We start from the raw sequence: 27099 nt of genomic DNA on the forward strand, positions 1-27099 counted from the left end.
GTGCTGCACAGCCTCATGGATGAGCAGAAGCAACGAAGAGTGTTACCATGTGACAACTTCATCCAGACTTGTCAAAATGATCTTAATTTCCTCAACTGATTGATTGGAGATGACTATTGGGTGTATTACAACCCAGAAAGAGATGAAGTGTCAGAACACACAGTGGACTTCAAAATTTTCACCAAGGCCCAAAAAGTTTAATTTATAGAAGTCCAAGATCAAGACAATACCGATCATATTTTTTGACAAACAGGGCAGGGTATGATTCACAAGGAAGTTACACCTGAAGGGGAGATACAGTCAATTACTCTGAAGCACCTGAGATATCACTATTCTATGTACAGCAAATTTGAGAGAGAAGCAGCTGGTTCTTGTTGCATGACAGTGCTCCTCCGCCCAATTAGCACTTGTGAAGACATTTCTGATGAAACATGGCATTGTACAAATCAACCATTCACCTTACTCTCCTGATCTAGCACCAGTGGACTCTTTCCTAAAGTGAAAACTGCCCACAAAGGAAAGTGATTTCAGAATGTTGAGGACATAAAGAAAAATATAACCACCGAACTGAACAACTCTTTGAATGCCTTCACTGACTTTTCAGAAACTTTTAGAAGGGTGTAATGACTGCATTCAATCAGGTGGTGATTACTTTAAATGTAAATAAAACTATTTTTGAGCTCCTTCACTCTGTGTTCTTTTTATTGCACCATCTGGGAACTTTATTTTCACGCCTAGCATATATCAGTTCCATGAATATAAAGCTAAAGGTATAAAAAATGAAAATTCCTAAAAGATTATTTAACAGCCATTTACTGGTTTTTACAAAATATATGCAACCTTAGGGAAAAAACTGAAAGCAGTGACCACTATTTAGCTGCAGTATGTTTCATTTAAAAGGCAATGGGGTCTATTTCTTTTATTTTTGTATTTGGCCCAAAATCAAACTACTTTTTTCTTAATGGGGGAGTTTGTTGTAGTTGCTCTTCATCCTAGATTTAGCTTAAAATGTCATTGGTGTACTGCTGAAATGAATAGTGGCATAGTATTTTGGGTTAGGTTCCACCTGTGGTTTCCCACATCTGCGCTGTATGTACTCTGTGATGGAATGCAGAACTATTGCATAAGCCAGAAAAAAGTGTAGTGTCTGGTTTATGTAGAATTGTGTTATGTTCTGTTGTTGTGTCTCTGGCTACTTGGCTGCAGGGCCCCTAGTAGAACCCTACGTTGCCCATCACCACCACTGGGAGGTGAGCCAGGCTGCCTTCATACTCTGGCTGATCTCCGCCAGAGTCACCTAAGCTTTCTGGACAGAGACCAAAAAAAAAGGGAAGATAGTAGAAGTGGGGGAGTCAAAGTAGGCAAGAGGAGGATATAAGGCTTTCTCCAGCAGAAAGAAGAGATGGGATGGGAGAAGCAGGAATCATCCCTGGTCTGGGACCCCACTGAAGGCCAGGGAAAGGAAGACAGCTTGTAGAACAAGGGAGGTCTGCAAAGTTGGGAAGGTGCAATGGGATGTGTCTGAGTGATTTATATCAGTTCAGTGCCGTCATTCCAACGTGGAAGATGTCCAGTTAGGTGTTCATTCAGTTCTGATAGTGGCCGGTGATGAAGGAAGAGCAGGTATGAGGAGAGATCATAACGGTTTCAGGAATGCCTGGTGTGGATGTCTATGTTGTTGGAACAGACATGGAGAGATGATACCAATGCCTTTTGAAGACTGCTGAGGCATACCTGCTAAAAATGCTTCAATTGATTTTAACAGGTTGCTTTCCGGGCTAAGTGTGAGTGAATTTATATCCAGTAACAGTTGATTACGTAGGTCCAGATAGATGTTATGAGTGCATTACATGGTGCCAATCCTCCAGTTGTCCTTTGGTTTTGTAGACAGACTGAAGGTGGATGAGAAGTAACCTCTCAAATACTTTTCCTAATATTGGCAATAGAGCAATTGGACGGTATGCTTTTGCTGCACCAGTGGACGGTATGCTTTAGCTGGTATGTTTCATTTAAAAGGCAATGGGGTCTATTTCTTTTATTTTTGTATTTGGCCCAAAATAAAATCAAACTACTTTTTTCTTAATGGGGGAGTTTGTTGTTGTTTTGTTCTTCATCCTAGATTTAGCTTAAAATGTCATTGGTGCACTTCTGAAATGAATAGTGACATAGTATTTAGGGTTAAGTGCCACCTGTGGTTTCCCACATCTGCAATTTGGATCCTTGGGTAAAAACCTGATGTTGGCATGTTTCCAATTTGCAGAAAAGAGCCTTCATTAAGACACGTGTTGAATAGTTGTACTAGAACATCTGGTGCAACAGACCAAAGGTGCTTGATGGACTCTCCCTCAATAAGGTCCAGTCCGGGAGCTTTTCCATTTTTGATTTTATTTATGGCTAATGAAACCTCCTCTTTTGTGATCGAGGGCAAGTAGCTCTGATTCTCAGTGATGACATTTCTGTGTACTTCAGTGTCATGATCAGGATTGTCTTGGCAGATTATTCCGTCTAGAATCTTGTTCATTGTCGCTTCCCAGAAAAGTGTCTCCGAGGAGCCCTCAGAATGGATAGAATTTATGATATCTGTGGACCCTACTTTGTTCCTTATGAGCTTGTGAACCAAACCCCAAGGGTTTTTGTTGTCTTCCATCTCCACCAGGGCATGCCAGGAACTTTGTTTGGCATGATAAATTTTTTTCATGTATTCTCTCTCTGGATTGCATTGTATCTTTCCTTGTACTGTGCTACTGTTTGCGGTGGGTGTGTCCTTCGTTTTCTTTGTAACTCTTTCCTTGCACACTGGAGACAGAAGTGGAGATCTGTTAATTCTTCTGACCACCAGGGAACTGATTTTGGATGTCAGGTACATTTTTTCATCAAGGCACGCGATGCTATATAGAGTAAGTCTTGCAGGAAATTAGTTTTCTGGTAGCTATACATGGTTCGAAAGTGCTCAGCTGAATGGTGGTGAAGAGCACCTCAGAGTGTTCTCAAAGATATCCCATTTGGCAGTTCTAGTGGAGAATCTGATGGTATCATGAACAAACATCAAATGAGTAGAGGTACTGTTTTCAATGCTATATGTTAGTCGATGATCACTGGTGGTGGCAGTGTCATGTACTTGCCAGTGCCTTAGTCTGTTGACAAGAGAGGGGGTTAATAGTGTGATATCCAGATTAGACTCCCCATTTCCAGAGCTCTACGTAGTTGGCTGTCCAGGTAGGTTGGCTATTACAAGTCCACGAGAGGTGATGAATTCCTCTAGTATGTCTCCTCTGGCATCAGTGGCGGCATTATGCCATTGGGTTGATCGAGCATTTGAATCGGCAGCTATGATAACATCTGCATTTCCAAGGAGGCCAAGAGCTTGCTCAAGATAAACAACGTGTGGCTGTATCTTTGTGCTAAATTAGACATACTCTGTGAGAAATGTGATGCACTGATTCCCTATGCTGCCCAGATGTGGGCAGCATAGGGAATCAATTCTAGTGATGAATAGATCCGGACGGCAGGCAATGATGGCTGCGAGACAGTGCTGTTGTGTAGTTTGAATTTTTCTGTACATTAGGGGATAACCAGAGAACCTGCCACATATGCAGTAGAGCTCTTGTAGAAGGAGAAGATCAAGATTTAATTCCTCCATGAGGAGATGGAGCTGAGATGCCACTGAAGTTGATTTTTGTGCATTTATTTGGTCTATGCGAAGTCTGGATGATGGTAAGTACGCTGTCCTACTTTCCATAATTGGTGTTATTGCATATTGTCTTGTAAACAAGGTATGATCCATTTCTCTCTCAGAGTGGTGACTAGGTTTGTTGATGGCTTTACAATTGGTGCATTTCGGTGGCAAAGTTTTATTGGGTCATTCTTTGTAAAGGTGGCATGCTTCTGCACAGTGGCCACATACTGGTTTTTGCTTCTGATATGTGTCCATATCCTAAACAGTTATAACATTTCATGACTGGTACAAAATCCCTTATCCTATGTGAGGACCAGCCTAGAAAGACTCTTTCTTGAATAGTTAATTGTTTTCTGATTCCAGGAGATACTTCTATGATCCAATTTTGACAATCACATACCCTGGTTTAGTGGAGTATTTGATCTTAATTTCACTATAAGCATCCTCCTTCTTCATGGTCTCATAAAGATTCCTGTTGTAGATTTCTTTAATTTAGCCTTCCTTCTGAATGGAGCTTTCTACATCAAATACTATCAAGCTGGACTCCAAAGCTTGGGAGTCTCGAAGACAAGACTAGTATCCACTTCAGTCCCACAGGATTTTATCTTATCTAAGTCAGATTTCGTGGCTGTTTCAAAAATGATTCCTTTTTGCTGATCTTGCGGATACTTTTGATCGTGACATTACCTAGCCTTGGTTTCATAGTCTGAAGGATTTTGTTTTTCACTCCATCACTGTCAGCAATGTTGCAGCCCTCCCCAGCTTTAATGATGAGCATGTGTTTATGTTCAGGGGTAGTTACTTTGAGCATTTTTGTCACAGCTGCATATGATAATTGTTGGGTCCTTACAAGTGGGTCCACAGATATGGCTGTGGAGGTCTGAACATCTGTAGGTATGAGAGAAGGACTGTTGACAGCTGCAGTTAGTGTAGAGTTAGTGAACTGGAGTTGTTCATTTGTGACTTAAAGTTGTTGATTTTTTATTATCAATTCATACAACATCTTCTCAAGGGAGCCCCAGCAATGTGTTATACAGAACAAGGTAGTTTTAGGGATCATACTGTTGTCACTGTTTAAGTAACACTCCACTTTATGTCTCAAAAGAGGGATTATCTTGAGACTGGGTATGTTATTGCTCAGAAAAGTGGGAAGTTCCTCATCAACTTCAGCATCCTCCGAAAGGTTGTTTGTGGGAAGGGCATTTCAAGTGACCTATACATTTTTCTTGGTTAGTACCACCTTCAGCGAAGTTTTGCATGCCACACTGGCTGGCATACAAATGACTATCACTGAAATGCCACCTTCTCCTTCCATTATTAAAAAATTCCGGTTTGGAGGTAATTGAATTATTGGGGGCTACTCCATAGTTGTTGTTAAGGTTGCAATTATCATTTGCAGCTGATTTATCTGGATATTGCGATTTTCGTCATGAATTACTTCTGAAGAGGAAGATGTATCATGTGCTTTTGAGATTCAGAGCTTTGCGGAGCAGCAGGACTGTCAGTATAATTGCTTTCTTCTGCATTTGATAGAGAGTTGGATCCGTCAATTTTACTAGAATTATCAGGCTCACTTGCCTTTCCTTTGGTTTTCATCACTTTGTTTTGTGGAATTTTTTTATGTGCATGCTTGGTATAGGAAGAGTTTCCTCTTTGCGGGCAACTTTGATAATTTATTGACACAGCAAGCCCCTAGGATAATCGAGCAGCTGATACATTGAACAGCTGAAGTGCATGCAGTCAGCGAAGCAAGCTTCCGACACTGACTGCATGTAGTCTTTTCGGCGTTAGCACTTTTCTTCTGTATCAGACTTGGCATATTTAGGCAATAAACAAACAACTCTTACAAATTAGCAGAAGTGGAATAGTTTGTTTTTCTGATTTGGAGCGAGGGCTTTAAAGAAATTTTTTACAATGACTAGCAGATATATACCGGCTTGTAGGTCGTTAGCAGCAAGTCACTAGGGAGTTGATTCCTTAAGTAAATAAGGGATTTAAACAACCCTCTTAAGTGCTAACCTTGACCTTGAAAGGTTTCCGAGTGGACAGCTTTGCATTGCAGGGGTGGTAGACGGCAAACTTTGTTCTGATGAAACATTACTGATTAGTTGAATTATAACACACAGAAAAATTAAAATAAAAGTTTACCTGTCACATGGAATGGCGTATGTGATTTGCCAATGGGTTCCTCATACTAACAGGAATGTCATGGTATACGATTCATCGCGATAAACTGTTTTAAACTATATATTTTTTGCACTAAACATGGAGCAACAAACTGCGTGGTCACACGTCCCGTCCTTCCTGAAATTAATATAACCAATCTGATTCAATCTAAACCAAGGATGAGAAACAACTACAATTTTCCCATGTGATGCAATACATAACTGCACTTGTACAGCCAGCTGTTCTGTGCAGATAAATGCAGGTTCTGAAAATCAAGGCAAGCATCACATAAGAATTGTTTTTTTCAGAAATACACTGGTGACACTTATTAAGGTTAGCTGATTAAGAAAAATTTTAAATTTCAAAACCAAAAATCTAATGGTAATACTTATTTTTTAATATTATCAAAATTTGATGTTAAAATTGGACTAACCAAAGAAAACATTAAGGGGCAGATGACAAACCACCTAAACAAGTGAGACAGATCCCGTGCCTTTTAATTGAAACATCCTGTAAAGGGGATCACATCTTTTTGAACATAAATCCGGAACAGGTACATATGACAAAGAATTTCTGGTTTGTGAATTTTTTTATATGAAAAGTCTCAAAAGTAAAAATTAAATCACATATAATTAAACTTAGAAGTACATGATATGAAAAAATATTTATATGAAAAGAATATTTAATAAAAGGCACTTTACCACATGAAATAGTTAATTTGTAGTTTACTAGTATGAAAGGCCAAGTTGATACAAAATTCAGCCCAAAGGCAGATTTCAAGATAGAAATCCCAAACAGCAGATTTTATTTAGTTATTGTGTCTAATAACAAAATGTCCTTTCATACCCATAAGCTAATTAAATATTTCACATAGAAAGTGTCATCACATCCAAACTGGTCCATTATTCACAATCCACCATGGACGAGTAATTATGATTGCAAGCCAAATGAAAATAAACCAGTAGGACTGCGCCTCAGACACTTAGCTCAAGTTCGGGAAATACATTTCCAGCACATTTCTGCAGTAGATATAAACTCAGAACCTCCTTGGATTCCGACTGTGCCTTTATCCATATCACATCTTCTTCTTCTTCTTCTTTGGTCCTTAGCTGGCAGCTGGGGGAGGCGGTTGGCCACGCAACCAGTATGCTGCTGTAGGTGCCGCAGGGTTTCGGACTTGCTCTGTGATGTTCTTCCATACCTTACGATCCATGGCTTCAGTCCTGGCCTGGTTAAGGTCTTACATCTTACAAACAGGAATAAAAAAGAGATCTCTACAATCGTCATACAGAAGCTCCATGCACTGCACAGTTTTGAAAATAGAAACAGTCATCAGTTTTACATGGATGGTTCAAAATCGAACAACTCAGTAGGTGCCGCAGTAGTTTTACCGGAATATATTATATCTGTCTCCTTGCCTCATGTTTGCAGTATTTTCACAGCAGAATTATATGCTGTTAAACTAGCACTGGATGATATTACCAAGCATCAACTTCTACCTGCTCTAATCTATACTGACTCCCTTAGTGCAGCAGAAGCTTTACAGAACAGCAAATATTCCTCAAATTCCTTGATTCAGAATATCAAAAAACAACATGGCTGGGATCCCAGCCATGCTGGAATCCCAGGAAATAATCATGCAGACCAAGCCACAAAAAATCCAGATCTTAATATACAAGATAACTTTCAGTTTGTACCATTTACAGATTATAGGGATATATTTCGTACCAAATATACTTCCATCTAGAAACAACTCTGGAGGGACCAATCGTGCAATAAACTTTGCAGAATAAAAAAAGATCTATGTTTGTGGCGATCTAGCTCACGTACAAATAGACAGGAGGAAGTTATATTAACAAGACTGCGCATTGGGTATACCTTCCTCACTCGCAAACATTTACTTTTAAGAGATGATCCACCGCTCTGCTCTGTCTGTCAGATACAACTTACAGTAAGGCACATCCTGATTGATTGTCCATCCTATTCAGCCATTCAAACCACATCCTTCCAATCATTAACAAACTTGCAAGCTCCTCTAACCTTCTCTCATGTACTTGGTGACAAAGCAAACCTAAGTGAGCTCTTTTATATATTAAACATCTAGGAACAATAAATACACTCTGATATATCCATCCTAAATCATTAAAATGAACGTAATGATGCTGACAGACATATATTGGCCACAGGTGCCCTTGTGTCGTGAAATTTTCATACAAACAACTTGGTAACTCTGATATTGCAAATCACTTTTAAATAAAAGAACATGAAAAAAGATACATTCAAAAAAAAAAAATAGTTGATACAACCATAATAAGTATCAGTTGTATTAACCAATTCTTATCTTTAAGTACATTCACAATCATCTCTGCTCTCTACATATATTCTTGTCCCAATAAGTAAGCAAGTTCTCATTAAGATATGAATTAAGAATACAAAGTTCATAAAAAAAATCATCATATGACAAAGTGGGAAGAGCACTTTCAAATGTTTATTAACACAATCTTCAGAAAAATATATACATACAATGATAACCCAGTTTAATATAATATAATAAAATATATAATAAGTAGCAGTAGCTTTCTGATAAACACTGGAGTAAAACAGCACACGTCTGTGCAACAACAATAGAAAATGAATAATGTGCCTCACTCTCAGCTCATTGCACTTATCCGTTGTATTTTAAATCAATTGAAAAAGAGACTCGTTAGTCTCGAAAGCTACTGCTACTTATTATATATTTTATTATATTATATTATATTAAACTGGGTTATCATTGTATGTATATATTTTTCTTAACCATGGACCCCAGTACACCAGGCCCATTCGTTACAATCTTCTTCAGTTACAATTTGCTGAAAGAGTGGAATTTCAGGGAATTTCAATAGTTTATGGGGGACAATGGAACAGCATCCCTGATATCAGGGATATCATTGTTCCATTGTCCAAGAATCTTTATCAGTGTAACTATATACAAAGAAACTATATATAGTTACAAAAAGCACATACATATTAGAATCACCAAATTTATTCATTCAGGACACTTGTGTTTAAATTCATCAAATGCCTTGAATCTCTGCTCTCCTAAGAGCTCCTTCACCAACCTAAACAAGTGATAATCACTGCAGAGGCAAGGAATAAATGCAGGCTATAAGGAGGGTGGGCTGTAATTTCCCCTAAGTTTGTCAATGTCATTATCAAATCCACTGTGTGAGGTCATGCAGCAGAATGGTTTCTCCCATCTGGAAGTTTCCCAGGGCTTTTCTTGTGAAGTATATAAATTGTTGCATTAGTGATAAAAAAACTCACAAGAATCAACTCTTCTGAATCCTAAAAGACACATGACATATTCTTTCCATCTGTGCCTTCAAATTTTTAGATAGTAAGGATCCTTTGTCACACCATTATATACTGGACAACTAATTCCTCTAATTAGTCTTGTGTATTATCATGTCATGTTTGTTGCACAAATGCATTTCTCTCCAGTTTAAACTGGTTCAGTGGAAACAGCAACATGTTGTGCCTTCTGGTTGAATTCGATCATCTTTGGGACTCACTGTGTATATGTCCACTTGAATGATAAGTGTCCATGCCTCTACACTTCCAACACATCTGATGCAATATCCTGCACTAGAATACAACAGTTTTTCAAAATCAGCTCCATCTCACAACGAATGTTCACATATGTAATGGCTATCAGCTTCACACGTGCACTCTATAGGTTAGTAACTTCAACATGACAAGGCCTCTTCCCCATTTTGTGCACTTAATCTGTGGAGAATTTCAGCAAAGTTTCACTTTCTTTTTTAAATGAAATTTGATATTGCATGTTCTAGACTTTGTTCTAATGTGCATGTGCAAAGGGCATGGTTGTGTGTCAGGGACCAATGACTGTACTCTATCTGCCAAAAGAGTAAAGCTGAGAGCTTGGAAAAGTTCAAGGAGGAACTGGATGGGTACCTACTGGGTAGAGTAATGACAGGAAACAAAGTGGTTTTTTTTTGGTGAATGAAACTACAGCTTCCTCTCATCATTTGATCATGCTGCTACTAATACTAAATAGTACATGCTATGGCTTTCACTGCTACATTATAACAACACTGGCTTTTTTGTTTTATTCTTGTAATAGTTTGTAAACCATACACTGAATATTGCAGAAATGTGTAATTTAGAAGTTTAAACAATGAATATATTAATAAGAGTAATATAGAAATTAAAGATCGAAACTTGTATATTGGCATCCCACACATAATGGGAAAATAAAATAAAGTTATCATTTTGCGGACAGCTGAAACTTTGTGTTTGATTGTTTTTTTAAATCATCTGATGCAAGAAATCCTATAGCATTTGGTAATTCTAAACAGGTAACTTATTTTCTTTGTTAAAGGTACACATTAAAAAAAATAAGATTCTACTGGTTATTTTATAATTAAAGTAAAAGAATAAAGTCTGAAATGCAAAATGGAGAGACCAAAATGCCAAATGAGACCACTACTGAATTAAATTCAGAAATGCATACTGAATTAAAATGCATGCTGAATTGGCATCCCACACATAATGGAAGAATAAAATAAAATTATCATTTCAGGATAGCTGAAACTTTTTTTTTTTTTGCGTAAATGCATTTTTTTTTTTTAAACCATGAAATCCAAGATGAGATCCAAGATGCAAGAAATCCTTTAATATCTCTTTTTATCTCCTTTACCAAACATTTAAATCACGGAATTCAATCTTTTACTTCATCTGTAAAAGACAGCTATAAATACTTTAAATCATTGTATAATCATTAGCCATTATAATTTCAATTTTAATCATAATCACAGAGTGGCCAGTCTATAAAGTACACCCCAATCATCTGAAGAAATGATCACTCCATCAGAGCGTCATATGTCCATAACTCGAAATATAAAGCAATTAGTCAGATATCAAGGGGCAGTGTGTGTGTGTGTGTGTGTGTATGTATGTGCAATTCAGTAAGAAAACAGAACAGAGACGCACAGGTGACTCTGAGCATGGTATTATAGCTGGCACCAGACATGCCAGTACAAGTATCATGGACACTACTACCCTGTGCAGTGTGTTTATGCACACTGATGTCTAGAGTGTACTGAGAATAGCCCAACAGCCAGAAAAGATCAGCTAATAGTAGTCCTGTGGCCTGAGCAGTGGTGTTCTGGTAAATTTTAACAACTGGCTCGCTAAAAATAAAACAAGACCAAGAATATGAGTATATATTTATTGTAAGTTTTACTTATTTACAATTTGGAATACAAAAATTTCAAACAATAATAAAATATTCATTTTTTTGTTGTAATTTCCATATAGCCAATTGATGCTCACAAAATATTTTCAATGACTTTTGCCAAGCTCTTGCATCTGTAGCCAATCTATGGTTGCTATTCAATCATGATTTGACAAATGGAGGTGCATCCCAATCCAACTAATTTTGCCTGGGCCTCTTCTTCTTCTTAGGGCAATAACCTTATCAGATTCACGACAATTCTAGAAACATGAAATATATGACAGACATCAAGCAGGGGAATGTCATTACCTTAAGAAGAAGAGGCTCAGGCAAAATTAAGCGGATGTTTGTTGGATATAATATTCCTGTAAAATTGCTAGTGGAGTAATCCCTGCACAGGTGTTGCCACATAGGGAAGGGAGCAGGGGAAAGTAAGCACAAATGGTGTCTAAATAAGCATGCGCCAGCTTGATTTTTCGTGTCACCGTATTGCCCAAATGCCACAAGCCACTGCGGATTGAATGTATGCCGCTCTACAATTTATAGCCATTGTTGGTTTAACAACGGCTCGAAAATTCTTGAAAATTTAAAAATCATCTCATGCGAGCCGGTTCCAGCACACCGTGGGCCTGAGTCAGCTGGTTCACATGAGGCTGATAGAGGAGGAAAAAATCATGCAGTCTAACAGATCAGCTACAATCGGTTACACGACAGTTCATAGTAGGGCACCTCCATAGCCAGGTGGGCAGGAGCAGCAGTGCATACGCTTCTTGATTAGACCGGGTTTGAACCCGTGACCACCAAATATGGAGGATGCGGAAAGGTCAGGAATGACCACCGCGTATCCCCGGAGCAATATGGCCTTAGTTGCTAATGCTCCTAAAAGCCAAATAACAAACAAGTTCATAGTAGAATGCTAAGGTGGTGAGGGGAATAAAATGTACAGGGCATCACAATCTGTAACAAATGGGTACAGCAGTAGATAGCTTCACTGGAGTCCACTGCAGTCAGAGAAAAACAAGCAGCTATGAATACAGAGTGCACAGGAATGTCAACACTAGACATTTGAGGGATAGGAAAAAGGTATCCTTGTTTGAAAAATTCAAGTTCTGGTTGCTTCATGCTGATGGCAGAACCAGGAAACAGCAGCATAAATCAATGAATTCATTGTTCCAAGTGTCAAAAATACAGGCTGGTGGCAAAAGTGTGAGTTGTGGGACATGTTTTCATGACACACACATTAGGTTCCTTGATACCAGTAGATCAACATCTGAATATCTCAGCATACTTGAATATTTTTGCTGACTAGATGCTTCATGCTCACAGTTTGGGAATGGTTACTTCCAGCAGCATAATACAAAATGCTTGGTTTTGTGAATAGTTCTGGGATGATAAGGATGACTTTACTATACATCAATTTGCTCAATCACTGAATTTCAACCAGATCAAGCATCTGTGAGATAAGATGGAATGAGCTGATCATGGCAGAAATTTGCAAATGTGAAATGCAGGGATCTGTACGAACCAGCTTCCCTGCGGACTGCTTTTGGCACTTTGTGGAGTCCATGCTGTAACAACTGTTTTGAAAACTAAAAGAGTTGCTATGCACTGTACGGTTGGCATACATAATAAACTTGTCACTCAGCATATACACAGGCTGATACATGTACTTGTATCAAGAAACCATACAGTAAATAATTGTTGATCATTCTCTGTGGAAGGGCCGGCTCGAGGGTATGGGGCATCCCTAGACCAGTTTGGTTTTCAGCGCCTGATCATTTTTTTTTTTTTTTAAATTTTTAAGCTTTATAAATTTTACAAAAGGGGCATGTCATAATAGAACATATTTAAAAAATCTGCTTCTTAAATAAAGTACATAAGCTGTGTCTATAAAGTATAAGAATAATTATTGAAAATCGTAGCAAAATACAATTTAACTAAATTAAAACTTTTCTGGCTTATACTGTCGCAAAATTTGTTATCAATTCTTCCATATCAAGTACTTTTAAAATATCTTGTTCAATCGATAATATTGTTAAACCATCTAATCTTTCCTGACTCATAGCTGTTCTCAATGAGTTTTAATAAATTTCAGTTTCAAAAAACTCTTTTCCGCACTAGCCACAGAGACAAGCAACGTTAGGAAAATGTGGATAGCAATGAATAGGTTTGGTAAGGAAGACGTTAATTGCCGATCACAAATGAATTAGAGAATTTTTGCGGGTTTGGTGTGAAAAGTAAACAAGGTGCCCCAAAAATAAATTTTTTTTTTAACAAAATGGAGCCCCATGCAATACGGCACCTGGTACAAAAAATCAAATAGGCAAACCAAACACAAAAAATGCTAAAAACGACGCCCCTTGCAATACGGCTTTTGGGGAGCACTGCTCGTACCACCAGCGCTTCAGCGCTCTGGTCCTCTTTAATACTATTACTTTTTTTTACGATGCTGGCACCCCAAAGCCACTGCACCCCTAGGCCAGTGCTTCTTGTGCCTAAGCCTAGAGCCAGCCCTGCTCTGTGGTCACAACAACAGCAGCAGCATATCACTACACAAATTGGGAAGATCACTAGGATCGAACAGGTGTGATGCTCTTATCATAACTTTACAGGAGTCAAATATTTTTTTACACTAAATGGTTTTCATTTAGTTTAAAATATGTAAGCAAATAAATTATTACTCACACATAAGTTCATCACTAAGCATGCCTTCCTATCCTAGATAATATTAAAAATTCAGATCTTATATTATCACTTTCACCATTATCAATTTCCTCATCACTTGAACTAGTTACCTTGTTTTGCTGTAGCATCAACTCAGCTTCATTCACACTGTTTTCAAATGCTTGCCAACAATCATAAAGTTGATTTAACTTATTTCGAACCTAGAAGAGATATATATAAATAGAAAAATAATTTAAAATAGCTGAACTGGGTAACAACAGTATGAATAAATAACCATAAGTAATGATAACTAAAAGAGCTTCAGCTTCATTTTGATTACAAGGACATCAAGTAATACTGAAAATAAATTGCAACACTTTATTTCAAGATAAGTTCTCTTACTGCACCTTGTCTCTAACAAACAATATTAATGTGTGAAAAAATCCTAGAAAATTAGGAATGTCATCCATAATGATGGATTGATGGGCTGAGAGGTGGCAAATGAAGTATAACATTGACAAATGTAAAGTACTACATATGGGAAACAGTAACCCCAGAGCAACGTATCAACTCTGCGGTACTACACTGACAGTGGTGGAGAATGAAAAGGACCTGGGGGTAATTGTGCAGGCAGATATGATGTTCTCTGAGCAGTGCAGACGAGCTGCAAGAGTAGCTCATGGTGTCTTGTCAATGATATACAGGAATTTTTCTAGCAGGGATAAGGATGTGATTATTCCCTTGTATAAGGCAATGGTTAGGCCACATCTTGAGTACTGTATACAGGTCTGGAAGCCTCATTTGAAGAAGGATGTAGAGCTGCTGGAACGGGTACAGAGAAGAGCAACAAGATTAGTGAATGGAACAAAGGGTTGCTCTTACGAAGAAAGGCTTAAGTTTTGCAAATTACAGAGTCTGGAGACTAGGCACCGGTGAGGTGATCTGATAGAGGTGTATAAGGCTTTGAATGGTTTGAGCATGCTCAATGCCAATGGGATTCTTCATCTTGCTCAGAATAATCAGGTCAGAGGGCATAAATTCAAATTGAGGAAGGACGGATGTCGGATAGATGTGCGGAAATTTGCCTTTGGCCAGCGGGTGGTTGGTTGGTGGAACCGACTTCCATCACTTGTTGTTGAAGTTGATAGCCTAAACAAATTTAAGGCTCAACTGGACAGGTATTTCGAGCGAACGGACGGGTGAAAAGGGAGTGGTGTGTTTTTTTTTTTTTTTTTTTTTTTGGCTGGTGCTCAATAAGCTTGCTTTCTTGCATCATATGCCTCTGCTAATGCTAATGCTAAATTCCTTCTTGAATTTATTCCTTCTAACGTGGAAGGGTATCAAATCCACGTGTTACAAGTTGCAACTCCACTGAACGAGAGGTTTTTTGGCCATATTTAGCCGCTTTATTGAATATTTTTTACATCAAATTATTTTCTGTAAGTAGCTTATAGACCTAGTAAGGATCGTTAGTTTATTCTGAATTGAGACAGTGAGATTTGAAAGTTAATTAATACTTAAGTGTCCGTAGATTTACCGTTCGTAACTTGTCGCCTTTGTCATAGTTAGCGTTAGTATAGTATAGGTTATAATATTATTAGTTGTTCGGTAGAATCTATTAAACTTGTTGAACTTCACTGTCAATTAAATTGTACTTTTAACTAAATACATATAACGACTTAGATTACAAACGTAACATAATTAATTAATACATAACTGATACAGAAGTTATATAAAGGGAACTCGTAGATAATTAATACTTGACATTGAAAAATATATATACCATAATAACTGTGTTGGGATACAAGTTTAGGGTTATAATTTTGAACTGAAATTGAAATTTTATTGAAATTAATAGAAATCATGACTCAGACCACAGCGGCAAAGCAAAAGGCTCAAGCTAATGGAAGTATTGTGGCTCAGAGGAGAACTGAGGAGGGCAGTTGCCTTCTGAATCACAGCCTTTTAAAATGCACTGCTTGCATGATGTTTATGGAGCATTCAGGTACGGGACATGATATTGCCATGGGGGACGTCTTTGTGTGCACACAATGCAAGAAGTGTATCGAAATCAGGCAACAACTCAGCGTTGTTATGGGCCTATATGAGAGCTTGAAGGACAGGGTGGATGCCCTTGAAGGAACTAAACTGAGGGGCCCCATCAAGCTCTCAGCTGCCCACATCAACGCCAGAGCTTGCACTTGATCATCACGCAACACAGCGGCAACCCCCAAAGCAGAATGCGCTGGTCCCACAGGAACCAGTAGTTGTTGGTGATTCTATTGTCAGGAAAACGGGTAAATGCTTTGTAAAAAGGATAGGTGGAACAGGACCAGGGTATGTCTGGCAGGGGCAAAGGTTGATGACGTTGTAGAGCGGATATCATCTTTTAAGGGCACAAAACGTGATATAGTTGTACACGTTGGCACTAATGATATCAAAAGTAGGAGACCGACAGAACTACTTAACAAGTACAGGTCACTGTTGAAAAAAAGCTGTGAATTAGGGTTGAATTTGAAAGTGTCTGCAATTCTACCCATACACGATAGGAGAGAGTATATGATGAGAGCCTTGTTGATCAATTCGGCCCTGGAAAGATTGTGCAAGGCTCAAGGGGTAGAATTTTTTTCAGATTGGATTGTACTTGTTAACAGGAGAGACTGCTTCTACAGGGATGGGATACACTTAAATAGAAAGGGTGCAGGAATATTTGCTAATGCTATCGAGACAGTATTAGGTGGGTCGGAAAACTGCTAGCTTGGGGGAAGACAAAGACTAATAGATTAACAGTAGCCACTGGCAGAGGTGAAAGAGATTCTTGCACTGCTTCTATTGGAATGAGCAGAAGCCTGAAAAACAAGATGCAGGATATTTCAGAGACTGCTGGGAGTCATTGCGGTACAAGTAAACACATGGGTTGTATTAGATAGCTAAGAATAGAAACAGGTGCATGTATACTTGCGTGTACACCAATGCTAGGAGTTTAGTAAATAAATTTGATGAATTTGAGGTATTGCTCAAAACATCAAAGGCAGATATTGTTGGGATTTCAGAGACGTGGTATCACACAGATATAAGGAATGCAGAACTGGAATTTGGGGAGTACGTCTACAGAAAGGATAGGAAGGGAGGAGGAGTTATGCTATTAGTTAAGAAACACATAAAATCGAAGGAAGTGAAGCCAGTCGACATCGATGGACAATGTCAAGTCAGTTCGTCGATGGACAAACTAACTTGACAGTGCAGTGTCAAGTCAGTTTGGTGTGACATAAGCATTGGGAGATCAAAATTGAGAGTAGGAGTGTGCTATAGGCCTAATGACTCTGATGAGTATAATAAGAAACTGTACAGGGAAATAGAGGGGCCAGTAAATCAGAGAGTCTTATAATGGGAGATTTTAATTTCCCAGATATTGAATGCAATTTGGGGCCTGGTCACTCACACTAGCAAGGCTTTTGTGGATTTATTGGATGATTGTTTTCTACATCAGCATGTTCGGGAGGCAACTAGAGGGAGTAATACTCTTGATTTGATTATCAGCAGTGATTCTTCATGCATTAAGAATCTGCAGATAAATGAACCACTAGGTGGCAGTGATCACAGTGTGCTGAAGTGGGATTTACTCAAAAAGGTAACTACCATTAGGGGTAAAGGAAAGGGTTATTGCTTCCGTAAAGGCGACTACGATGGACTGAGACAGTATTTAAATTCTATACAGTGGGACCAACTGATGATGTTACCAACAGCAAATTCAAAATGGGAAGCATTCAAAGAACTTATCTTGGAAGCTACTAGGCTTTACATACCAACTAAGAAATATTGTTCAAGGTTTAGGCCAAAATGGATGTCAGATGAACTAATGAGGCATATGGCAGAGAAGAAAAATGCATGGGATACATACAAATTAACACATGACACAGAAGCCTATGATAGATACAAGTTGATATGCAACCAAGTTACAAAGGAGGTTAGGCAGGCGAAGGCAGATTACGAGAAATCCTTGGCAAGGGATGCAAAGAAAAACAGCAAAGAGTTCTTTACTTATGTAAACTCTAGAAGGAAGGGGGTGAATCAGATTGGTCCACTTGATATTGACGGGTCAAGTGTTGATGATCCTGCTCGGGTAGCTAACAAACTAAATGAACATCGACATTCACACATGAGGAGTTATTCAGCGAGGGGAATGCCAGAGGTGTATTCAACTCTGGCAGTAAGCTAGAGAATCTTGTAATAACTGAGAGTAAAGTGGACAAGAAATTGTTGAAGATAAACACAAGAAAGGCACCTGGGGTGGATGGGATCTATCCAGTTATATTAAAGGAGGCAGCAAAGGAAGTAAGCAAACCCTTAGCCATAATTATGAGAGCTTCCTTGGACTCAGGGGAGGTACCCACAGACTGGAGATGTGCAAATGTGACCCCAATTCACAAAGGAGGATCAAAGGATGACACAAGTAATTATAGACCTGCGAGTTTAACTTCTGTTCCAGGAAAATTAATGGAGGCACTGGTTAAAGAAGCACTGCAGGATCATCTAGACAAGACTTCAGTTATAGCTCAGACACAGCATGGTTTTGTTAAGGGGACGTCTTGCCTGAACAATTTGATTGGATACTATGATGCAGTCACAAAAGAACTGGATGCAGGGAATAACTTTGATATTATATACTTGGATCTTAGAAATGCTTTTGATACTGTTGCACATGGAAGACTGCTGCACAAATAGGAGCAGTGTGGCATTGGAGGCAAATTGCTGCTACGGATAAAGGGGTGGTTGAGGGGGAGAAGACAGAGAGTGGTAATCAATGTACACTGCTCATTGTGGACTAATGTTATTAGTGGGGTCCCTCAGGGTTCCGTATTGGTATATCAAGATGGTATATCAGATGATGGTATATCAAGCTTAATGTCCAAGTTTGCAGATGATACGAAGGTTGGCAGGGTTGTCAAGGACACTACTGACACTATGCTGCTGCAACAGGATCTGGAAAGGTTGAGCAAATGGGCTGAGAGGTGGCAAATGAAGTTTAATATTGACAAATGTAAAGTACTACATATGGGAAACAACCCCAGAGCAATGTATCAACTCTGTGGTACTACACTGACAGTTGTAGAGAATGAAAAGGACCTGGGGGTAATTGTGCAGGCAGATGTGAAGTTCTCTGAGCAGTGCAGACGGGCTGCAAGAGTAGCTCATGGTGTATTGTCAATGATATATAGGAATTTTTCTAGCAGGGATAAGGAGGTGATTATTCCTTTATATAAAGCAATGGTCAGACCACACCTAGAGTACTGTATACAGGCCTGGAGCCCTCATTTCAAGAAGGATGTAGAGCTGCTGGAACGAGTACAGAGAAGGGCAACAAGAGTAGTGAACAGAACAAAGGGATGTTCTTATGAAGAAAGTCTTAAGTTTTGCAAATTACAGTGTCTGGAGACTAGGCACCAGCGAGGTGATCTGACAGAGGTGTATAAAGCCTTGAATGGTTTGAGCATGCTCAATGCTGATAGGATTCTCCCTCTTGCTCAGAATAATCACCTGAGGGGGCATAAATTCAAATTGAGGAAAGACAGATGTAGGATAAATGTGCGGAAATTTGCCTTTAGCCAGCGGGTGGTTGGTTGGTGGAACAGAAACAGACTTCCATCCCTTGTCATGGAAGTTGATAGCCTAAATAAGTTTAAGGCTCAAGCTGGACAGGTATTTTGAATGAACAGAGGGGTGAAGTGGGAAGTGGCTTTTTTTTTTTTTTTTGGCTGATGCTGCATAAGCTTGCTTTCTTTAATCAAATGCCTCTACTAATGCTAATGCTAACTAACACAAACTTAACAGTTAAAAAATAATAAAAAAGTTTAATAAAATTAAAGAACAGAAATTCTAAATTATGTACAAAAACTTGGGTATACATAAAATACAAAAGTAGCAGCATACATTGCTTTCCACAGCCTTGAGAAAGCATTCTTTTAATAACTATATTAGTTTTTATTTAACTGCTTAGATGGCAATGAAAAAAAATTTATTATATATATTATTGTCATCATTCAAGGTAAACACTGTGAAATTTTATATCAAGCAGCTGCACACGAGGTAAATGAATAATCAGCATCCACAGATGAGTCCTTGGATGCAATGAACTCCTACATAAATGACATTTTGAATTGAATTTGAAAGTGTCTGCAATTCTGTACAGACACGATAGGAGGGAGTATATGATGAGAGCCTTGTCGACCAATTCGGCCCTGGAAAGATTGTGAAAGGCTCAAGGGGTAGTAGAATTGTTTTCAGCCTGATCTGTACTTGTTAACAGGAGAGAGTGCTTCTACAGGGATGGGATACACTTAAATAGAAAGGGTGCAAGAATATTCGCTGATGCTTTCGAGGCAGTATTAGGCTGGTCAGAAAACTGCTGGCTTGAGGTGGGGATACAAGGACTGATAGATTAACAGTAGCCCCTGGCAGAGGTGAAAGTGATTCTTGCACTGCTTCTATTGTAATGAGCAGCAGCCTGGAAAACACGATGCAGGATATTTTAATGACTGCTGGGAGTCATTGTGGTACAAGTAAACACATGGGTTGTGTGAGGGTAGCTAAGAACAGGAACAGGTGCAAGTATACTTGTGTGTACACCAATGCTAGGAGTTTGGTAAATAAATTTGATGAATTTGAGGTATTGCTCAAAGCATCAAAGGTGGATATTGTTGGAATATCAGAGACTTGGTGTCACACTGATATAAGGAACGCAGAACTGGAATTTGGGGAGTACAATGTGTACAGAAAGGCTTGAAAAGATAGGGAGGGAGTAAGGGTTATGCTAATAGTTAAGAAACACATAAAATCCAAGGAAGTGAAGCCAGTCGACATCGCTGGACAGTGCTGTGTCGAGTCAGTTTGGTGTGACATAAGTATTGGGAGATCAAAATTGGGAGTAGGAGTGTGCTATAGGCCTAATGACTCTGATGAGTATAATAAGAAACTGTACAGGAAAACAGAGTGGGCCAGTAAATCAGAGATACTTTTAATGGGGGATTTTAATTTCCCAGATATTGCCGGAATCTGTGGGTTGGTCACTCACACACTAGCAAGGCTTTTGTGGATTTACTGGATGACTGTTTTCTACATCAGCATGTTTGGGAGGCAATTAGAGAGAGTAATACTCTTGATCTGATTATCAGTAGTGATTCTTCATGCATTAAGAATCTGCAGAAAAAGGAACCGCTAGGTGTCAGTGATCACAGTGTGCTGGTCTGTAACCAAGTCACAAAGCAGATTAGGCAGGAAAAGGCAGATTATGAGAAATCATTAGCAAGGGATGCAAAAAAAAACAGAAAAGAGTTCTTTACCTATGTAAACTCTAGAAGGAAAGGGATGAATCAGATTGGTCCACTGGATATTGAGGGTTCAACAGGTGAGGATCCTACTCATGTGGCTAACAAACTAAACCAGTATTTTGCATCTACATTCACACATGAGAAGTTATTCAGGAAGGGGAATGCCAGAGGTGAAGTAAACTCTGGCAGTGGGCTAGATGATTTTATAATAACTGAGAGGAAAGTGGAGGAGAAATTGTTGAGGATAAACATAAAAAAGGGACCAGGGGTGGATGGGATCTATCCAGTTATATTAAAGGAGGCAGCAAAGGAAGTAAGCAAACCCTTAGCCATAATTATAAGAGCTCTTTGGACTCAGGGGAGGTACCCATAGACTGGAGATGTGGAAATGTGACCCCAATTCACAAAGGAGGATCAAAGGCTGACACAAGTAATTATAGACCTGTGAGTTTAACTTCTGTTCCCGGAAAATTAATGGAGGCACTGGTTAAAGAAGCACTGCAGGATCATCTAGACAAGACTTCAGTTATAGCTCGGACACAGCATGGTTTTGCGAAGGGGAAGTCTTGCTGACCAATTTGATTGGATACTATGATGCAGTCATAAAAGAACTGGATGCAGGGAATAACTTTGATATTATATATTTGGATCTTAGAAAGGCTTTTGATACTGTTGCACATGGAAGACTGCTGCACAAATTGGAACAGTGTGGCACTGGAGACAAATTGCTGCTATGGATAAAGGGATAGTTGAGGGGGAGAAGACAGAGAGTGGTAATCAATGGATACTGCTCATCGTGGACTAATGTTATTAGTGGAGTGACTCAGGGTTCAGTGTTGGGTCCATTATTGTTTTGTGTATTTATAAATGATATTGATGATGGTATATCAAGCTTAATGTCCAAGTTTGTAGCCAATACAAATGTTGGCAGGGTTGTTAAGGACACTACTGATGCTATGCTGCTGTCAACAGGATCTGGAAAGGTTGAACAGATGGCCTGAGAAGTGGCAAATGAAGTTTAACATTGACAAATGTAAAGTACTACATATGGGAAACAGTAACCCCAGAGCAACGTAACAACTCTGTGGTACTACACTGACAGTGGTAGAGAATGAAAAGGACCTGGGGTAATTGTGCAGGCAGATATGAAGTTCTCTGAGCAGTGCAGACAGGCTGCAAGAGTAGCTCATGGTGTCTTGTCAATGATATACACGAAGTATTTATAGCAGGGATAAGGAAGTGATTATTCCCTTGTATAGGGCAATGGTCAGGCCACACCTTGAGTACTGTATACAAGTCTGGAAGCCTCATTTCAAGAAGGATGTAGAGCTGTTGGAACGAGTACAGAGAAGGGCAACAAGATTAGTGAATGAACAAAGGGTTGCTTTTATGAAGAAAGGCTTAAGTTTTGCAATTTACCGTGTCTGGAGATTAGGCACTGGCGTGGTGATCTGATAGGGGTGTATAAAGCCTTGAATGGTTTGAGCATGCTCAATGCCGATGGGATTATCTCTGTTGCTCAGAATAATCACGAGGGCATAAATTCAAATTGAGGAGAGACAGATGTAGGATAGATGTGCAGAAATTTGCCTTTAGCCAGCGGGTAGTTGGTTGGTGGAACAGACTTCCATCCCTTGTTGTGGAAGTTGATAGCTTAAATAAATTTAAGGCTCAGCTGGACAGGTATTTCAAAAGAATGGAGGAGTGGGGTTTTTTTTTTTTTTTTTTTGGCTGATGCTGCATAAGCTTGCTTTCTTGCATCATATGCTTCTACTAATGCTTTACTTTTTCATCAGCTTTCTAGTTCCCTTTAACTGGAAGAGAAGAGCACCCTTTCTCTGATATACTAGGGTTTTTTCACAAGTAAATGCCTCTCTGGCCATAAAAGTATAAAGGCATAGAAAGTTTAAATTTATATCCTTTATTAAACAAACAAACACTGGTTTGGTTTGGTGTTTTAAGGTACAAAAATGACTACATTTATAATGTGCTATGTCACAGTTAAAGACAAACACTGGGAAGCATATGTAAGTTATTCTACTTACCAACCTTGTTTATCAATACATTTTTGCTATCGCTCTCCAATTCACATATGCACTGTGGTAAAAGGGTGGATCCTGTTGAAGCAAGCCTTTCACTGTCTTTTTTCAACTTCTCTTCAACCAAAAAGTGTTTTCCATGAAGACGTTTCTTCATATGTCCAAACAGAAATAATCAAATGGAGCAAATCCAGGCTATATGCGGGACGGGACACAAACTCTCCACCCTAGGTCTGCAATTTTTATCTCAATCATATGGGCAGTGCATGACCTGGCATTATTTATCATGGTATGATGTAGTGTCCTGTTAAGTCTTCCTTTTTTGTTTTATAGGTGCTATTTAGCTAATCAAGTGTTTTTGGCGTTAATCAAATCTTTTCTTATTTATAGTCTGCCCTTTAAAAAATTGACAAATATTGAGCCTTCTCTGTCTCAAAATGCTGTGGCCATAATTTTTTGTGATGATCTGCAATTTTCATTTGAATCATATGGGCAGTGTGTGGCTCGGCATTATTTATCATTGTTATGATTGGGTTGGTGTCCCATTAGTCTTTCTTTTTTGTTTGACAGGTGCTATTTAACTTATCTGTTTTTGGCAATATCTTTCCTTATTTACAGACTGATATTTCTCAAAAATATCTACAAAAACTGGGCCTTCTCTTTCTCAAACTGCTGTGACCATAATTTTTTTTTTTTGATAATCTGGCAATCTGAGATTTTTTCTTCACTGGAGATAACAGATACGTCCATTTTATAGACTGACATTTACAAGAAGTGTCATAAAGAAAGATCCATGTCTCAACACTTCTTATCAGGCATTTAAAATAATCTTGAAAGTTGTTGCACTCCTGCAAACAGATCTTAGAAAATCTCCTGCCTTGAGAATTTTATTTCTCTTATTAAAAGATTGGACATTCTTTTGCAGCATATTTTCCTATAATCTAATGTGTCTAAAATGGTTAATATACTTCTCTTTGAATTTTGCATTATTACACATGTGGTGTTTGTCCTATCTTTTTGAATCATTTCATTCAAAATCTTATTGTTTTCTTCAGTGCACACAGACTTTTGGTCTTCCACTACTTGGCTAATCACAAATGTCAGTGATTCCTGTTTTAAAAAGTACAGGCCATCTACAAGCATTGCTTATATTAATAGTGCCAGGTTGATATACTTTCCTCAATTTTTCATGATCCAGCACATCCTGAATTTTCTCTTGACTTGAAAAGGAACTCTATCACTGACTGATGGTGGAAACAAATATCAGTTTGACTGTTCTAAACTTCAAATCTGTAACAGATAAAAACTTTTATTTTAGCATGTTATTTTTATTTTTATTTTAGCATGTCTTAATAGCTATACTAGCAATACATAAAACTTCATAATGCTAACTCAATTATAAAAAATTTTGTCACACAACAGGCATTACTTATGGTCTGACCCTTGTACTTATACTGCAGGGTCTACCTCCAGTACATTTACAGAAAACTTACACAGAAACTCTACTCAATTACTGTTTTAACTATCTCACCTGAGTAGTGCCAAGGTAAGCTTGATAAAGGCTCTGACCTTGATAGCCTTCATTCTACCCATTACTATGTGTCCAGGTCAGCACAATAAAGGCTGACCCTGAGAGGGACCCTGCAGAACATTGCCTAGAAATATGATTTTTTGCAGACATGTTTATCCCTGTAATTTTATTAACAGCATTATTAGAACAGCCTAAGTAAGTAATTCATCCCTCACTACACCCTGAATCAGAGAACCCAGAAATGCACTTATTCACATTCCTTCTGTAAGACACAGTCTTATGAATATTTAGTTTTAAGTGTAGAATAGCAGGTGGAAAGAAAGTGAATTTACAAACAAAGAAATCTATCCAGAAATAGTTCTGTTAGAGACTGTAGCCTGAATGGAACAGTTAGCAGAGCAAAGTGAAAGAATGCTAGATTTGAAAGGGGATCCATGTTCACTTAATCCCTCTGCCATACCATGGACTGAGGATACACTCAGTTATTTTTGGGAGAGGCATCGGCATGCCTTTGTTCTAAAAGTTTTGGAGTAGGAGGATAGATGAAAGGATTACGTAGATGAAGGGATTCCACATACTAGAAAACAAAATTTCAGGTAAATAAGGTATGAAAAAAATATAAATTAAGAAACAGTGTAATGATTGGGCCTGTATAAATTAGGTGGGTGGGCACATGTAAATTAAAGAGAAGTATATAGGGTTTCGCACGAAAAGAAGAGCGGGAAAGGATGAAGAGTGAGAAAAGAGTTACAGGGAGTGCAGTGGGGGTTGACAGAAAAAAGTGGAGGAATAGGTTTAGTATAACAAGTTATGTAGGAGTGCCAGAGAAGTTAAGATGAAAGTGAGGAGAAGTGAAGAGAGTTGAAAGAAAGGGAAAAGACAGTCTGAATAGATAGCCGGAGGAAAGTTTCAGAAGCATGAGCCTTGCCTTAATGAGAGAATCAGTGAGAGAATGCAGATCATAGCTTACCAACTTCCCTAAACATAGGATCTAAGAGCGACTGCCGAAATGAACGCGAAGTTCGGTTCAAGAAGCCAAGACCAAGGAAGACAGCCACGTAGGAAAGAACAAACGCAAAGGATCGCCAACTGAAGGTGGAGGAAAGAGAAAGGAAAGAAAAGTAAGTCCTCAAGTACTGAACCTTGCTTAGAAACTAAAGTACGAACAGGACAAACAGACTTAACTTCATCTAGAGATAGCAGTGACTTACGAAGCATTGTAGAAATAACTAATTAAAATAGAAAAATAAAGTGGAGAAACTGTGTTAATTAGAAGGAAAGGTGATGAGAGAGAATGGGTTAACTTTCTATGACTCAAAAGATTTTAAGAATGAAAGTTTGAAATCCTTTGTTTACAGAGGGAATCTTAGATAAAGTGTAAGATTTATGTGCTGATTAATATTGATGTGATTAAGGAGAGGCTAAGTAAATATATATGTACATATTTAATTCAATCTTACATTATGCATGTGTATTGCTCATGATTTGTAGAGAGAGAGAGATGTTGTATGGGATGATCATATGCTCAGATCTATAAGAATATTTTAAGGGAACATATACCGGTGCTCCTCAAATTATGTATAGCTGAGAATAAGAAAGGTAATTGGTTCTTTAGCCAATGAGACAGATAGAATTAACGTTGTAGTATAGCATGAGAAGGTCAGTAAAGTAACAAAGGTTATGTATATTAACTTACACACAGACATATATATATAATTGAAGAGATATTTTGGTAAAGGAGCTAACTTTTACTTGAAGCCATGATTTTGGCGAACCCACCTTTGAAACATCCCATCATCACCACCATGCACTGGTTACAGATTTAAGCAATTAATTTTATCTGTACAATAAAATTGATCAAGACTGCAAGCATGCAGCCTATCAGTTCATTTTCTAAAGCTGCCTCGACATCAATTTTATTCTAATTTCTAAAATTTATCCCATTAAAATGTGTCCAAGAAAGTTTAAATATAAATATGAATTAAAAGATATATTATTCATTAACAGTACAACTAAATGACAATGATACAAGGTCTTTCACTTTGCTATTTAAGAAGCAAATGAGCATTTTGTATTACAGCCAATACATGGCACAATCTCATGGCATTTGGTCACCAAACAGAATTGTTTGTTGACTTGTTCATTCGCGGCGCCTCCGTAGCCAGGTGGGAAGGAGCAGTAGTGCATAGCACACGCTCTTGATTAGACCGGGGTTCGAGCCTGTCACCACCAAATACGGAGGATGCGGAAAGGTCAGGGAATGACCACCGCATATCCCGGAGCAATATAGCCTTAGTTGCTAATGCTCCTAAAAACCAAACAAACAACTTGTTCATTCAAATCAAAATGAGAGTCATCAGACACAAAACGTAGTTAGTAGTAAGACATTTTGATTGTTTCATAAATTTTTAATATTATTTGCCAATAAAAAAAATCTGTACATTCCATTTTTTATA

The 27099-nt window shown here is 38.4% G+C and overlaps 1 protein-coding gene across 1 annotated transcript in view; it reads right to left on the minus strand.

Annotated features, from left to right (window-relative positions):
- The window catches only part of kl-2 (dynein heavy chain 2, axonemal kl-2), a 1174416-nt gene that overhangs the window by 863738 nt on the left and 283579 nt on the right, over nt 1-27099 (minus strand). Inside the window, exon 21 of the mRNA XM_090369487.1 lies at nt 13877-13966. Within this exon, the coding sequence (XP_090225613.1) occupies nt 13877-13966 (90 nt within the window). The remainder of the gene's footprint in view (nt 1-13876; nt 13967-27099) is intronic.

This window comes from Mastigoproctus giganteus, chromosome 1 (genome assembly GCF_048544385.1).
Source record: "Mastigoproctus giganteus isolate SK-2022 chromosome 1, ASM4854438v1, whole genome shotgun sequence".
In the NCBI taxonomy this organism is placed as follows: domain Eukaryota; kingdom Metazoa; phylum Arthropoda; class Arachnida; order Uropygi; family Thelyphonidae; genus Mastigoproctus; species Mastigoproctus giganteus.